General features: G+C 39.6%; 1 protein-coding gene across 1 annotated transcript in view; it reads right to left on the minus strand.

Annotated features, from left to right (window-relative positions):
* LOC141981734 (putative acyl-CoA dehydrogenase 6) overlaps window positions 1-16,934 on the minus strand; it is a 125,372-nt gene that overhangs the window by 14,711 nt on the left and 93,727 nt on the right. Inside the window, exons 5-6 of the mRNA XM_074943368.1 lie at window positions 11,400-11,567; window positions 7,371-7,544 (exon numbers count right to left, since the gene is read on the minus strand). Coding sequence (XP_074799469.1) covers window positions 7,371-7,544; window positions 11,400-11,567 — 342 coding nt within the window. The remainder of the gene's footprint in view (window positions 1-7,370; window positions 7,545-11,399; window positions 11,568-16,934) is intronic.

Genomic DNA, 16,934 nt, shown 5'->3' on the forward strand with positions numbered 1-16,934 from the left:
ACAATCTGCCACATCAGAATGCAGAGCACCTCATGCCTAAACATTTATCATTGTTCTCTGACTTGGCCCTGGCTGCATGACTCACAGACCTGAGCCCCCATGCACAAATTAAATATGTAGAAAGATGCCATTTTATGGACTTAGCACACATTAAACTTTTCCATCACCTCCAAGTTGAATATAGGAATTAATAAATAAAAGAGATCTGCACTTTACTGTCCAGGTCCCCAGTCTTACAGTGTGATCTGCTAGCATCTGTGGGACTCTGTAGGGGTCCATGTTGTCCTGAGGGCAACATGACAGATTTTTAAAATTGAATGGGCATGTCACATTATGAACAGAAAGGTGTGCTTCATTATTTTCTTCAAGAAAGCAAGAAACACAGCTTTTATTAATGTCTGTGATATATTTACTATATTATACATAAGGGGTTCGCCACTTGCGGCCCAATCAGCACACAGCTGTGGCCCATGTGACATCCTCAGGGTTATGCAAGTAGTATTGCATGTGGCCCACAATGGTAAATAGGTTGAGAACCACTGCTATACACCAACTATAAAGAACTCAAAGAAGACTCCACACCACAGTTTACCCAGGAATTTAAGGATATTATCAAATCCTCCCCCAAACAACTCAAAGAGAAACTCTACAACCTCATCCCCCACAAATCCACTCCAGGGACCTTCTATATGCTTCCCAAAATACACAAACAAGGGAACCCAAGCAGACCCATCATATCTGGCCACAGCACTCTTGACTGAGGGAATATCAGGACTCATAGAACCCATATTCCAACTACTCACCGCACAAAGGGCCAGCTTCCTCCATGACACAACTGACTTCCTCCAGAAACTCCACAACATTTATAACTTCCTCAGAACACCATCCTTGCCATTATGGATATCAGTACCCTGTACACCAACATCCCTCGCATTGCTGCCTGCCATGCATTTCATCCTCACTCATAAGAATTTTACATGCAACAATGAACACTTTGTCCAAACCATGGGAACAGTGATGGGTAGCAGGACGGCTCCACGATATGCCAACATCTTCATGGGACACCTTGAGGAAGAATTATGGACAAATGCAACACAAAACCAATGATATACCTGAGATACGTTGATGATATTTTCATTTTCTGGACCGATGACATACACTCCATCATAGATTTCCACCATAACTTCCACAACTATCACCCATCCCTCAAATTCTCTGTAGAACACTCCCACACTAGCATCAACTCCCTGAACACCATGATCAGCTTCAACAATGGAACCCTACAAACAACTATATACAAGAAACCCAACATAATCACACCTGCCTTCACAGACCTAGTAACCACGCAAACACATCAAGAAATTTATCTACAGCCAGGCACTCAGATACCACAAAATAGACTCTGAGGAGAAAAACTGGGATATATACCTCAACACACTTAAAACTGCCTCCCCCAAACAAGGACACTCTACCAGAGAAGTAGCTCACATCATGGAACAGGCCACCCAAGTACCCTGAGAAAGCTGCTTCCATACAGAAATAAAACCCGCTCTGACCGCACATACCTAGTTGTCACTTACCACACCCCACACTGAAACCCATATGGATCATCATCAAACAATTACAACACATACACAATGGGGACCACACTCTGAAAGAAACCTTTCCTGAACCCCCTCTTTTGGCCTTCAAACTACCGCCAACCTCTCCGAGCTCATCACTAGAAGCAAGGTGAGGATACACCAGATAGGATACACCAACTCAAAGCGGCAGCAGCCCTTGCCAGAACAAGAAATGCAAAGCCTGTAGGCATATCTCCACTGCTCTGATGATCAACATCCCCACAACATACCTATCAAGATTCATGGGTCCTACACTTGCCTATCACACATATGGTGTACCTCATACAGTGCACTAAATGCCCCAATAACAACTATGTGGGTGAAACCAGACAAACACTGCTCTCACATGAACTCACACAGAAAAATGATAAAAAACAAAAACACTCCATCACCTATGGGTGAACACTTTTCACAACGCGATTACTCTGACCTCCCAGTCCTCATTCTCAAAGGAAATCTGCACAACACTTTCAAGAGACAAGCCTAGAAGCTTCACTTCATAACTTTGCTAGACACTAAAAATCATCAACTGAAAAGAGATACTGGATGACTGGTGGGATGTTAACTGGTTACTTCACCTTTAATGGTCCCTTGAAATGTGTGTTAACTACTTACGCTAAACAATCTGTTCCACCTTGTATTTAGCTGTGACAGTCTGGGTACATTTCCCAGACCTGAAGAAGAGCTCTGTGTGACTCAAAAGCTTGTCTCTTTCACCAACAGAAGTTAGTCCAATAAAAGATATTACCTCACTCACCTTGTCTTTGTGACACATTTAGCAGACAAAGAGAGAAAGGAATGTTTAATAATTTGGGACCACATTTTGATCTGGCAAAATAAGATTTTTATGAAACATAAGGCCAATAAAAACATTTCCAGAAAATTATTCTTTTTGTTCTATTCTTAATATAAATTCCAATGGAAACAGATTAAAACAAAATTCTTTGAAGATGTGCTACTTCCTCAGGTATACAAACTATGGATTAGGCTATCAGATAGACTTGACCTGGTCTATGCTTTATAGGAACAATTTTGTGTCCAGAAATAATTGCATCTGCACTGAACTGCAAGGGGACACTTTACAAGATAGACTTCAACCTTCTCATTTGTGGGTCCCAAGAAGTGAGTAGATTATCTAGAAATGTTTATGCCTGCAGGGATGGAGGCTGGCCCTGAAAATCTGCCCCTATTTAGAAAATAAAAGATTTTAAAAATATCATTTTACATGCAACTTAGGCCCAGTCCTATATTTGGTTTCCCAGGGTTGAATCCCCACTCCCATGCGGATCCAGTGGCAGGATTGGAGCCAGAGGTATGAAGAGATTTTTAATATAATATAGTTTTAACCTTGTTGTCCTTTAAAAAAATGAAAAGGAAATACACATTATTCTGTCAACTAATGTTTCTCTCAGTACAACAAAAAGTCTTTGTCAGCACATTACAGGCATCACATTACTTTTTAGGCTGAGCTACAGGATCACAGATCCCTGCAGATCACATATTTAAAAAATATCTTAAAAATGAAAAATTGTTTCCAAGGCTGTGCTAATTTGGTTGACTTTGTTTTCAGAGAAATTCAGTCTCAGATGTTTTTTAACAACATTAATCCCTTTACAAAAAGCTGCATGGCTTTATCATGTCTACCAGAAAGTTTCTCTGAACCTCTGTCACCTTTCTCATAACAGGACTCTTTTCCCCATTTCACTGTTATTTCCACAGATAAAGTGTAATTTAATCCTCCATCCTTCAATTTTGATTTCTCAGCCACTTTCTTTTGTTTGTCTTTTATTTCAACATCCATATTATATTCTAAACTTGGAGGAACTTTCTATTATGTTTTATAGAGAAAATTTGTACACCATACCTACAGAATGGCAGACTATATCCTGGAAAGCTGTGACTCTTAAAAGTATATAGGGGCCATAGTGGACAAGAAACGCAACATGAGCTCCCAATGCGATAGGATGACCAGACAACAAGTGTGAAAAATTGGGATGTGGGTTGGAGGTAATAGGAGCCTATATAAGAAAAAGACCCAAAAATTGGGACTGTCCCTATAAAATCGGGACATCTGGTCACCCTACAATGCGATGCTGTGGCAAAAGGGGCTAATGCGATACATGGATGTATAAATGGGAGTAACAACAGTAGGGAAGTATATGGCATTGGTGAGACTGATACTGGAATAGTGCATACGATCCTCGGGATGTTGACAAATTGTAGAGGGTGCAGAAAAGAGCCGCAAAAATGACTCTAGGGTTGGAGAACACCTTTACAGTGAGAGACTTAAGAAGGTCTATCTGTTCAGTTTATCGAAGACCAAACTGAGAAATGACTTGATTACAGTGTATAAGTACCTTCACAAGGAGAAAATACCTGGTACCAAAGAGCTTTTCAGTATAGTGAAGTAAGCCATAACAAGAACCAATGCCAATGCCCAGAATCTGAAGCCAGACAATTTAATCAGAAATAAGGCACACATGTTTAACAATCAGGGTGATTAACCACTGGAACAAATTACCAAGAAAAGTGGTGGATTTCCCATGTCTTCAAACAAGACTGGCTGCCTTTCAGGAAGATTGCTTTAGCCAAAACCACAACTTATTTTGCTCATTAGTGGAATAACTGGATGAAATGCAATGGCGTGTGACACACAAGAGGTCAGGGTGGACAATCCTATGATCCCTTCTGACCTTAAACTCTATGGCTCTGCGATGTAATTCCTGCCACATCAAAGCAGAAGAGAAGGGAAAATTTGGAAGTGGTTAAAATTTGAGTGGCATTCCCAGTGGGACAGCTGTGGAATGTTCACTTATCCCTGTGGAGAGAGGGGAACATCAGCTCTTCAGTTACTGTGGTAATTATGAGAAAAAGTCATAAGAGAGAGGGATCTGCAAATTAAAATTTAAAAATTGACAAGATTTCAACGGGGACAAAGCTGCCTTTTCCTTGCATACAATCCCCAAGGGATAGATGGTAACTGCTGTGTAATGACATACTAATTAATTAAGAAAAAAAGCTTCTATATGGCTTTGATGGGACTGGTAGAAGAGCAGAATGATACAAATATCTGTAGGAAGAATCTTGTCACAGCGAGACTCTTTTGCCTTTTTGGGGGTGGCGGGGGGGGGGGGCGGATACTTTGTCTTTTAAGCTTCAGCAGCAAACCTTTGTCTGTGTTATGGAAAGAATTCTGCAGTTGATCCCAATGGTTAAGGGACAGCTTGTGACTGACTTTGTGGATAGGCAAGACTGAGGAGATGGAAAAAGGAGTTACTCCCAGCCCAGGGCCTAGAGACAGTCAAGATTCTTGCACTCTTCGGGTGAAATTCACCTCTGTGCAGAGGGCCAGCATAAGGCTGAACAGGAAAAATCCAGCTTTGTCCCTCTAGCCCTGGGCTGGAGGAGGCATACTCAGTCCCTCTGATAGGGTGGTGCATGCACAGTCTGGTCAGCACTAAGAATTAGGAGAGGCTGGGGCATGCTTAGGGAGGGTGGATTCTTTAGCGATATTAGGTGTTAAGCGCTAGCAAGTGTGACGGGGCAAGGCCAGCTGGCTATAGAAAAGTAGTGGGAGGTAGATATATTAGCTCCAGGCTAAACAAATCCCTGGTACTAGGATAAGTGAAATGGCAGCTGCTCCAGGTCAATTAAGACACCTGGGGCCAATTAAGAACTTTCCAGAAGGCAGGGAGAATGCTAGGTTGATTGGGACACCTGAAGCCAATTGGGGCTGGCTGAAACTAGTTAAAAGCCTCCCAGTTAGTCAGGTGGGGGTGCATGTCAGGAGCTGTGGGAGGAAGTTGTGCTGTTGGGGAGACTGAGTAGTACACACCATATCAGGCACAAGGAAGGAGGCCCTGAGGTAAGGGTGAAGTAGAGCTTGAGGAAGTGAGGGCTGCTGTGGGGGAAGTAGCCCAGGGAATTGTACATGTCATGTTTCTAAAAGGTCAGCTACCATGGCTGATACTATTAGGGTCCCTGGGCTGGAGCCCAGAGTAGAGGGTGGGCCCGGGCTTTCCCCCCCCACCTTTGCCCCCTGATTAATTGCTGAGATTGGGAGACAACAGAGACTGTTCAAGGAAGGATAAGTTTGCCTCACCCCCCTCGCTGGCTTATGATGAAAATGGCTCAGTAGACTGTGACCCTCGTCTCTAGAGAGAGAAGGGTTACGTGGAGGGTCACAGTGAGCCTCTGAGGCTAGCAAAATCCCCCAGGGAACGCGGGACCCTCAGAGGCAAGAACAGAGCTTTGTCACACAAGTCTCTACTGAGCATATGCAAACTGTGATTTTTCTGAGACTTATTACTTGGCCAAATTTAGGCAGATTTCCACAGGGCTGGCAAAAAGGCATATCCTTCACCCCCTACCAAATTTCAAGTCCCCACTCCAAAGCCTGAGGATGCTAGAGCTGTTCAAAGAAAAGGTCACCAGATTTTTTTTTTAAGATGAGCCAAACAGCCTATTTTTTCCTAACTTCATTCTCAGAAATCGCTGAACCATTTTGGATGACATTTTCCAGAAGAATTGAGACTGAATACAGATGCCCAGCATGTAAAATTTCAGCCCGAACAGTTAAAGTTGGACAAAGTTATAAGCAACTGAAAACAGCATCATATAATGGGACACACTGGGCAATCTTAATAATAGACAGAGCTACCAGTCCTGTCTAAAATACCTTTACATAACTTTGAAATTTTAGTAAAGATAATCTTCTTAGAGTGGGCCAAATAATACTATAAACTAAGTAAATATTGTAAAAGAGTGAATGGTTCAGGAGGCTGGTAAAGGGACACAGGTTTGAATTTGTCCTGCGTTAGTAATGATTGAAATTTGATACCATTTGATTACTATTTGGTAGTCCAAGTTAAGTTAATTATTAATAATACTCAGCACTTGTGTGGTACTTTATGCACTAATAAGTGCTGGCTGTCACAATCAGTTCTCAGTCAGTAAGTGTCCGCATCACAAGACCACCTTCACAAAACTTAAAGGAGGCACCATAAAAACAACAGTCAGACAAACAAAAAAACCCTCCATCTGCTTCTGCTTAAGTTCTGCAAAATTCCCATTGACTCCAATGGGAGCAGAAGCAAGCTCTAAATGGGTCTAGAGACTAAGCCACACTCTCACTCCCACAGAAGAGGCCTGCCAGTTCAGGCTTGAGACACAGAGGCAGAGCAGCACGGGGAAATTTGTCCTGCCACTGCTTATGCTGTACCTGTATCAAGGTGAACAGAAGATTTGAGATAGAGAGCTGTTAAAGAAGAGCACCTTTACACAGCCACAAAATTCTCTTAAGAAAAAACAGAAAATTATAACTTCTCCATTACAGGCAGTTTCAGAACGCAGCCTTATGGTAAATCCATGTTTGCTATTTTCCATGTGTATTATGATCATCTTTGTATTTCATTGACAGCCCACACATGCAATGCTGCTGCATTTTCATTCTTCCTCATGCTGTTGTCAGAAAGCTCCAGCAAAAACACACACATAAAAAAACTCCAAACCAAAAAAACAAACAACAAAAACCATACAGTGCCTCACTAGTAGTATCCAAAGGTTACTTTCTTTCCATTTCATTTTTATTCCAGCTATACAAAGATAAAGTTCTCTATGTCTAGACTATGACCAATTTTACAAAAATGAGTCACAAGAGTTAGCTGTAATCCACCACCAGGAAAGTAAATTCTGTTAGTCATTTTGTAAGAGTTTTCTCTCTTGCCTGGAGTATGGCTGACGACTTACTGTTGGCTACTGCCCATAAACGCTCTTCCTGGAATTGCAACATCTGGTATGTAAAGCCCATTCCTTCCTCCCCAATTCGGTATTTGCTGGGAACTCTGACATCTTCAAAAAAGATCTGTGCTGTGTCTGATGACCTCATACCCATCTTGTCTATCTTTTTAGCAATGGAAACACCTAAAAATAAAGATGGATTAAGAAGGATACAGGGAATAAAAGTCTACGGTATATAATATATATTAATTTAACAAAAGAAAGAGTTCTGTACTAATGTTTGCAAATTTGAAAATGTCTATGCTTAGGCTACAATAAAATCCTAAATTTAAGAAAACATGAAAGTGTCTTAAACTTAACTACAGCATTCCTTCCCTATCTGTTAAAACACCACTATTTTTAAATGGGAAATCAGAATTTTCATAATCCTAAAGACCTTACTTCTCAAAATCCTAAAAAATTAATGATTTGCTAGTAGAAATGGCCTTTATTTTAATAAAAAGAAAAGGCTGACTTGTGGCACCTTAAAGACTAACACATTTATTTGAGCATAAGCTTTCGTGAGCTACAGCTCACTTCATCGGATGCATTTAGGGATACAGATTAACACAGCTGCTACTCTGAAACCTTTATTTTAATGGACCTCTAGAAATCTAGCAGTATCAGGTTAGCTTTTATTTTATTTTATACTGTATAAAATGCAGAAATTAATGTAACTTTTTGAGTGACAACACTGCAGTAAAGGCAGTAATAGATATTGAGGAATAAGACCATTTTATCTGTGTATTTTGTAACCTCTGAGTTGTCTTTCAAATATATGAGCAGTTCCCAATTCATAAATATCTGCAAATTAGTCTCACATAATGTATATGTTGTCATATCAACTCATTTTCAGGATTAGTGAAACTAGATCCAAGACTTTCCTTTCCCTCTCTCAGTGTACTATGTTGCAATGATCGCATTTTTCTGGAAAGAGGGTACCTGTCTGGTCAAAATGTCTCCAGTGACATTAAAAAGTCACATTACATACGTATGGAATACAATGGAGGCTTTCAGCAACTAACACCAGCTATTCATTTTCTTCTGCCAGCTAGCAGTGACCATTTTGCAGCTGGACAGTTACAGTTAAATCACTTGAAATTAATCCCCAAACAGCGTCAACGGCATAGAGGAATTTTTTTTCTTTTCACATGAGGAAAAAAAGCATTTCTGCCTCTGGTAGTCTTGAGTGGCATCTAAATGCATATGGCTCATTATTTAACCCTCCTGAGAGCATTGCTCTTGACCCTTTGTTAATTGCTCTTTTATGAAAACAGTTTAAGCATCAGATGTCAGGGAAAATGTGTTTTGGTCCACACTGAAACACTTATTCTCACTACTGAGCTGCCATAAAAGCAATCCCACTGAAGTCCCACATCTCATCAAGGTGTGAAATTTATTCTTGCACAGATGGGCCAATGCACCACTTCAGAGGCGCATATGTCTCAGGTGGTGAATTTCACCCAACATAGGTAGGATTTTCACAATCTAGTTTCAAATAGCATCTTCTCTACAATTATGGAATCTTGCCAGGCTGTATCATTCACTCACTCCAACAAGGAGATCCAAAACTAAACAATATGAGAACTCCTCCTTGTTTTTGGCATACAGAGATTGGATGAGCTTTACACCAGGAGGTGGGCCCAAATCCATAATTTTATTTAGCGTTATCTAATAATCCATCTCCATAGTAGACATGATGTCAGATTAGGTTGAAATAAATGTTGTGCTCTTCCAACCACAGTGTTAGCAGTGGCTTGTGTAACATTAAATCACAAACACTATGTTAATGCAATAGTAAAATTGCATGGTTAAGCAACCAAAGCTTTAGAAATGATTAAAATTAAAATTGAATGCATTACCTTAATGCTCCCACCTTATGTTTGTTATGTATTAATGCACAATCTTTATTTACATGATTACACACTATGAATCAAATACCATTTCTCAGATGCATTCTTTATATAAGAAATACATATATTACCATCTTGTATTATGTTATCATATTATTATATATGTAATATCTTGTATTATATGTATTATTGTGTGTATAGCAGACGAGGCCCCAAAAGTAACTTTTATTAAAATTGCACAATATAACATCTGAATATACTACAGATAAAATATTGTATACTGTTATATAGTAATAGTGAAAATGTGCTCATATATAGGGGCGTATATTTAAAATTACAACATAAACACTTTCAGTGATCATGTTTCTTCAGTTATGATTAAAAACTTCTTACTTTAAATAATTTATTTAGTAAAACTAAATACTTAGCCCCTAGAAATATGCTCTTATGGAGAAAAAGTGTTTAACTTGTACATCTATTAATATACTGATAACTTTCTAAGTAGTAGTATATAAGTATAAATTCTGTGCTGTAATTCTCACTCACTAAAGAAAGAGTTCAACAGTGTTTTGGAAAGATGAAAGGCGAGCACAGAAGTTTACAGTTTTTATCCTCCAAAGCTCCATGTAGTCTATAAAGATAAAATAATACACAATATATTGTGAGGAGTGGATGTAGCTGAACACCATTTTGGGGGGATGAGGTGGGGTGGGAGTGGTGGAGGACCAGAATCCAGGACAGCATTTGTGGACCCTCTCCAAGGTTAAAACACTGGATATTATGATAGGTTATTCAGAGTTTTGCTTCAATCTGTTTTTAATGATGTTTTGTAATGTATTAATTTTGTCCTTGGCAATTACTTAACTGATCTGTTTCCACAGTAGCTTATAAACTATTCCAACAGAAGCCTATTGATAGACTTTTTTAAACAATATTTCTGGCCAGAAGAAACTTTTAAGTTACAGTAGCTTTGGCATCAGAGTCTGAAGTCTGCAAAATATTTAATTTCCTCCCTTTGTCCCTTTCTGTTCATTCATTCTGTACCTACCATTTAATATTTCAGAGTGACATAGAATCATAGGACTGGAAGGGACCTTGAGAGATCATCTAGTCCAGTCCCCTGCACTCATGACAGGACTAAGTATTATCTAGACCATCCTTGACAGGTGTTTGTCTAACCTGCTCCTACAAATCTCCAGTGATGGAGATTCCACAACCTCCCTAGGGAATTTATTCCAGTGTTTATCCACCCTGACAGTTAGAAGTTTTTTCTAATGTCCAACCTAAACCTCCCTTGCTACAATTTAAGCTCATTGCTTCTTGTCCTAGTCTCAGAGGCTAAGGAGAACAATTTTTCTCCCTCCTCCTTGTAACAACTTTTTATGTACTTGAAAACTGTTATCATATTCTCTCCAAGTCAGTGGTGGGCAACTTGCGGCCCGTCTGGGTAATCTGCTGGCAGGCTGCCAGACTGTTGTTTATATTTGCACGGCTATCTGCAGCTCCCATTGGCTGAGAACGGCAAACCGCGGCCACTGGGAGCTGTGGGTGGCCGTGCAAATGTAAACAAATGGTCTGGTGGCCCACCAGCAGATTACCCTGACGGGCCGCGTGCAGCCCACAGGTTGCCACAACAGCTCTAAGTCTTCTCTTCTCCAGACTAAACAAACCCAATTTTTCAATCTTCCCTCATAGACCATGTTTTCTAGACCTTTAATCATTTTTGTTGCTCTTCTCTGGACTTTCTCCAATTCATCCACATCTTTCCTGAAATATGGTGCCCAGAACTGGACACAGTATTCCAGTTGAGGCCTAATCAGCGCAGAGTACAGCAGAAGAATTACTTCTCGTGTCTTGCTCACAATACTCCTGTTTATATATCCCAGAATGATGCTTGCTTGCTTTTTTTTTTTTTTTTTTTTTGCAATAGCGTTACGCTGTTCACTCATATTTAGCTTGTGATCCACTATGGCCCCCAGATCCCTTTTTGCAGTACTCCATCCTAGGGAATATTTGCTTGGTTACTTTATTTGACAATATAACACTGAGTTGAGGACATATTATGTTCTCTCCAAAAGATTTTATATCAAATGCTGTAAAACGCAATAAAAAGAAAACTGTAAGAAAAACAAATTAGTGCTTTTACCTGGTAGGTTCATTGGTAGACATATAAGAGATTTATTTTGGTGGGGAGGTCCTTCACTGGAATTTGCCAGCAGGCACATCCAGTCAGCTTGACATCCTGAAGTAATCCACATCTTGCCACCATTTATGACATAGTCATCGCCTTTTCTTACTGCTGTTGTTTTGATACCTATTTAAAAACAAATATGAAATAAGAGGTTCTATTCACGGATCAGGTGATTGAGGTGTGATTGGTAGCGTTACTCTCAGTCACATCAGCAGTCAGACAGCTAGCATTCACTCATTGCTCAACAAGTGTTGAGAGTCGTGGAAGCAAATGCTAAAGATACCATAATTGTTCATGTGCATTCATTTAAGTCATATTTCAGATTAAAAAGTACCAGGGCCGGCTCTAGGTTTTTTGCCGCCCCAAGCTCCGAGAGTGCAACTGCACAAGCCAAAAAAAAAAGGATGGCAGCCCCTGGAATTGTGCCGCCCCCAAGCACGTGCTTGCTTTGCCGGTGCCTAGAGCCGGTCCTGCCTGGTACCACAATAGGATTGTGCAGACAACCTTTACGTTTGAATGACCACTCTGCTCTACTGCATTTTAGGTAATCTAAAGAAAAAAGATGAATGAAATGAAACCAGTGAGAAATGTGGGGAACCAGATCACCTAGGCCAGTGGTTCTCAACCAGGGGTACACATGCCTCTGGGGGTACGCAAAGGTCTTCCAGGGGGTATATCAACTCATCTAGATATTTGCCTAGTTTTACAGCAGGCTACAGAAAAAGCACTAGTGAAGTCAGTACAAACTAAAATTTCATACAATGACTTGTTTATACTGCTCTATACACTAAAATGTAAGTACAATATTCATATTCCAATTAATTTATAATTATTAGGGCTGTCAAGCGATTAAAAAAAGTAATCGCACTCAACTGTGCAATTAAAAAAATTGTGATTAATTGCACAATTAATCGCGCTGCTAAACAAGAGTAGAATACCATTTATTTAAATATTTTTGGATGTTTTCTACATTTTCAAATATATTGATTTCAATTACAACACAGAATACAAAGTATACAGTGCTAACTTTATATTTTTTATTACAAATATTTGCACTGTAAAAAACAAGAAATAGTATTTTTCAATTCACCTAATACACGTACTGTAATGCAATTTCTTTATCATGAAAGTTGAACTTACAAATGTGGAATTATGTACAAAAAAATAACAGAATTTACAAATAAAACAATGTAAAACTTTAGAGCCTACAAGTCCACTCAGCCCTACTTGTTCAGCCAATCGCTCAGACAAACAAGTTTGTTTACATTTGCAGGAGATAATGCTGCCTGCTTCTTGTTTACAATGTCACCCAAAAATGAGAAAAGGTGTTTGCATGGCATTGTTGTAGCTGGCGTCGCAAGATATGTATGTGCCAGATGTGCTAAACATTCATATATCCCCTCATGCTTAAACCACCATTCCAGAGGATGTCTGTCCAAGCTGATGACGGATGCTGCTCAACAACGATCAAAAGCAGTGCGGACCGACGCATGTTCATTTTCATCATCTGAGTCAGATGCCACCAACAGAAGGTTGCTTTTCTTTTTTGGTGGTCATCGTTTCTGCATCAGAGTGTTGCTCTTTTAAGACTTCTGAAAGTATGCTCCACACCTCGTCCTTCTCAGATTTTGGAAGGCACTTCAGATTCTTAAACCTTGGGTTGAGTGCTGTAGCTATCTTTAGAAATCTGATCTTGGAACCTTCTTTGTGTTTTGTCAGATCTGCAGTGAACATGTTCTTGAATCAAACAACATATGCTGGGTCATCATCCTATAATACCATAACACAAAATATATGGCAGAATGTGGGTAAAACCATGGAGCAGGAGACATACAATTCTCCTCTGAGGAGTTCAGTCAGAAATTTAATGCATTTTTTTAAACAAGCATCATCAGCATGGAAGCATGTCTTCTGGAATGGTGGTCAAAGCATGAAGGGGCATTTGTAAGTTGCACTTTCACAATAAAGAGATTGCATTACAATACTTGAATGAGGTGAATTGAAAAATACTATTTCTTCTGTTTGTCATTTTTACACTGCAAATATTTGTAATCAAAAGCAATATAAAGTGAGCACTGTACACGTTGTATTCTGTGTTGTAACTGAAATAAAAAAATTTGAAAATGTAGAAAAACATCCAAAATATTTAATACATTTCAATTGGTATTCTATTGTTTAACAGTGCGATTAAAACTGCAATTAATCGTGATTAAATTTTTTAATCACGAAAAAATTTTTTAAGTTAACTGCAATTAATCAATAGCCTTAATAATTACATGGTAAAAATGAGAAAGTAAGCAATTTTTCAGTAATAGTGTGTTGTGACACTTTTATGTCTGATTTTGTAAGCAAGTAGTTTTTTTAGTGAGGTGACACTTGAGGATATGCAAGACAAATCAGAATCCTGAAAGGGGTACAGTAGTCTGGAAAGGTTGAAAGCCACTGATCTCGGGTGCCCTAAAGTCAGTCCCCCTGGTTGGAGTATTTCCATTGCCTAAAAGGAACCTTGTGTGAAATAGAGCCACTGTAGTAACATGGCCAAGGCTCCCTTATGCCTGATTGATCACAGAATCATAGAATATCAGGGTTGGAAGGGACCTCAGGAGGTCATCTAGTCCAACCCCCTGCTCAAAGCAGGACCGATCCCCAATTAAATCATCCCAGCCAGGGCTTTGTCAAGCCTGACCTTAAACTTCTAAGGAAGGAGATTCTACCACCTCCCTAGGTAACGCATTCCAGTGTTTCACTACCCTCCTAGTGAAAAAGTTTTTCCTAATATCCAACCTAAATCTCCCCCACTGCAACTTGAGACCATTACTCCTTGTTCTGTCATCTGCTACCACTGAGAACACTCTAGAGCCATCCTCTTTGGAACCCCCTTTCAGGTACTTGAAAGCAGCTATCAAATCCCCCCTCACTCTTCTCTTCCGTAGGCTAAACATCCCAGTTCCCTCAGCCTCTCCTCATAACTCATGTGTTCCAGTCCCCTAATCATTTTTGTTGCCCTCCGCTGGACTCTTTCCAATTTTTCCACATCCTTCTTGTAGCGTGGGGCCCAAAACTGGACACAGTACTCCAGATGAGGCCTCACCAGTGTCGAACAGAGGGGAACGATCACATCCCTCGATCTGCTGGCAATGCCCCTACTTATACATCCCAAAATGCCATTGGCCTTCTTGGCAATAAGGGCACACTGTTGACTCAATGATCCTTGCTTGCCACTTGGAACCACTGGCAGCTGGTAAGTAGAAGAGTAGCCTTATACTGGGGACCAGACCCCTGCCCCTGACTGGGTGAGCACAGAGGTGACTGAAAGCCTCCTTTGCACCCCACATTCCCTTTCTCAGCTGCATTGAGTGTTTCTCCTCCCTCTTCAGTTAAACAGAGAGAGTTAAACTGCTTTATGCACTTAAGAATAAAAACAGATTACCTTTGATTTTCCAAAGTGTTATTCCAAGTGTATTATGCCAATCAAGTTAGATGATAAATAACTTGTACCTAAGCAGAGAATTTAAGTCACAATTATCTGCACCACTCCATCCCAAAATCAAAACCATATTTAGAAAGTTCTGATATTGATTTAATTTAACCAGAAAGGCATTTGTTAAAATAATTGGTCAATGCTGTGTTTCCTCTGCTAGTTACGTCACGTTAATTTACTTTCTGTTACTGGAAATAAAACTAATGATAACAGTGAACTTTCCTACAAACAGAGCCAATTTACTGGAAAGAAAATGATGGTGCATGGTACAGAGGGATTAAAGCATATCATTTCCATTACCGTTATTTAGACTAAACCACCACATGTAACACTGAATAATGATCCTGGAGATATATTTGTCTTTAGAAATCAGAAATCAAAATGTAATCTGTGTTTTTGACAGAGCAAATATTCTAGAAACTAAACATTTTACATGGTTTTATTGACCAAGAAACTTCAGCCACCATGAGCTATAATCTCATTAGCCCTGTCTGCAGGATAAATTTGTACCATTATAACTCCTACTAGTTCAGATGAACCACTGTAGTTTGTAAGAGAGCTGTGTGTCTAAACTAACCATAATGGCCTGTGTAAATATGTTCACTGTATCCACAAACAGTGCCACTTCCAACCACTGCAGTACCAATCCATGGTGGGTTCCTCTTCACTGAAAAAGGGTGTTGTGGGAGTAGCAATCCATATGTGGAGATGTGATATATCAAATTGTTTTTCTGCAAAGCCCGTTCCATTTAATTGTTCAAGAGACAGGCTGCTTTATGCACTGAACAATGTAATGGCTTCTCTACATAGAGAGTTATTCCAGAATAGCTATTCCTAATTAACTATTCCTGATTAACTTCATGTGTTGGTGCTCTTATTCCAGAATAATAGTGCCTTATTCTCAATCCATTTTGTTCTTGAATAAGAGTGTCCACCTATGGAGTTAATCAGGAATAGTTACTCCACTTTAAATTCACACACCACCTTTTTCCAGATTAACTTTCATATGTAAATACATCCTTAATTTATAATACAGTCTTTAGGTATTGAAACAAGAAAAGGCGTATGACTACAGACATTGACTACAGAAAACTTTTATGCACAACATGACAAACTACATTACCTCTAAACAAGAAAATAATCAACACTACAGGAGGCATTTTACACTACACAGAGTGGTCACTGAAGGAGTTGCAGGAGTGTTGTGGGATTGTGCTGGAAGGTCGTATTGCAACAGTAAAGATGAAATGCCAGGGCTTTCAGTACGTATTAGCATTGAAACAGTGCAGGGCAGAATACAGTTGTGGTCAGATTAGCTTTGCACAAATTCAATGGCAATTGTGCTGGCAATCCTGCTGCACAGTTCCAAGCACTCTTGTATGTTGGGACAAGAGATGTGTTGCAAGAAGGGTAGGTGCTGGCAGTGTTCACTCCCTAGCACAGACAAGGCTAGACAAGTGAAACTGAACAGGTGCAATAAGTAAATAAAGACAAAAGGGCAACCAGTAAACAAAGACAGCAAAACTCTAGGGTCAGTATGAAAGGCATCTGTAAAATGTCTTCCCTGACTTTATAAAATTATACTTTCGTTTGAAAATAATTTCAAGCATATTAACCTTTTCCTGTATTTCATAAGATTACTATCTGCCCTAACTTATTTAGATAGTGGAGTCAGTTGAAAAGTACAATTCACAGCAGAATCTGCAGTGAAGGAGTCACTGTTTGTGAAATCATAGAGGAAATGGAAGAAAATCGGCATTATGATACATTAAATCAGTTTCCAGATGACTGCCCAATATTTTCCAGTTGTCACCACTGTAAATAAGTTCAGATCTCCATTAGCAGGTGTTGCAAGTGCTATGTCTATATCAGTAAGCCGTGCTGGTCTAGGGCTATTTTCTGCAATATGGAGAGTTAACTCATTCAGTCTCTTCAAGCGTAGAATACTTTTCTTTTGAACAGTGGGCCAGATTCAGCAGTGACCTAAAGAATGACACCTCCCCACCTTA

This window comes from Natator depressus, chromosome 2 (assembly GCF_965152275.1).
Source record: "Natator depressus isolate rNatDep1 chromosome 2, rNatDep2.hap1, whole genome shotgun sequence".
Lineage (NCBI taxonomy): Eukaryota > Metazoa > Chordata > Testudines > Cheloniidae > Natator > Natator depressus.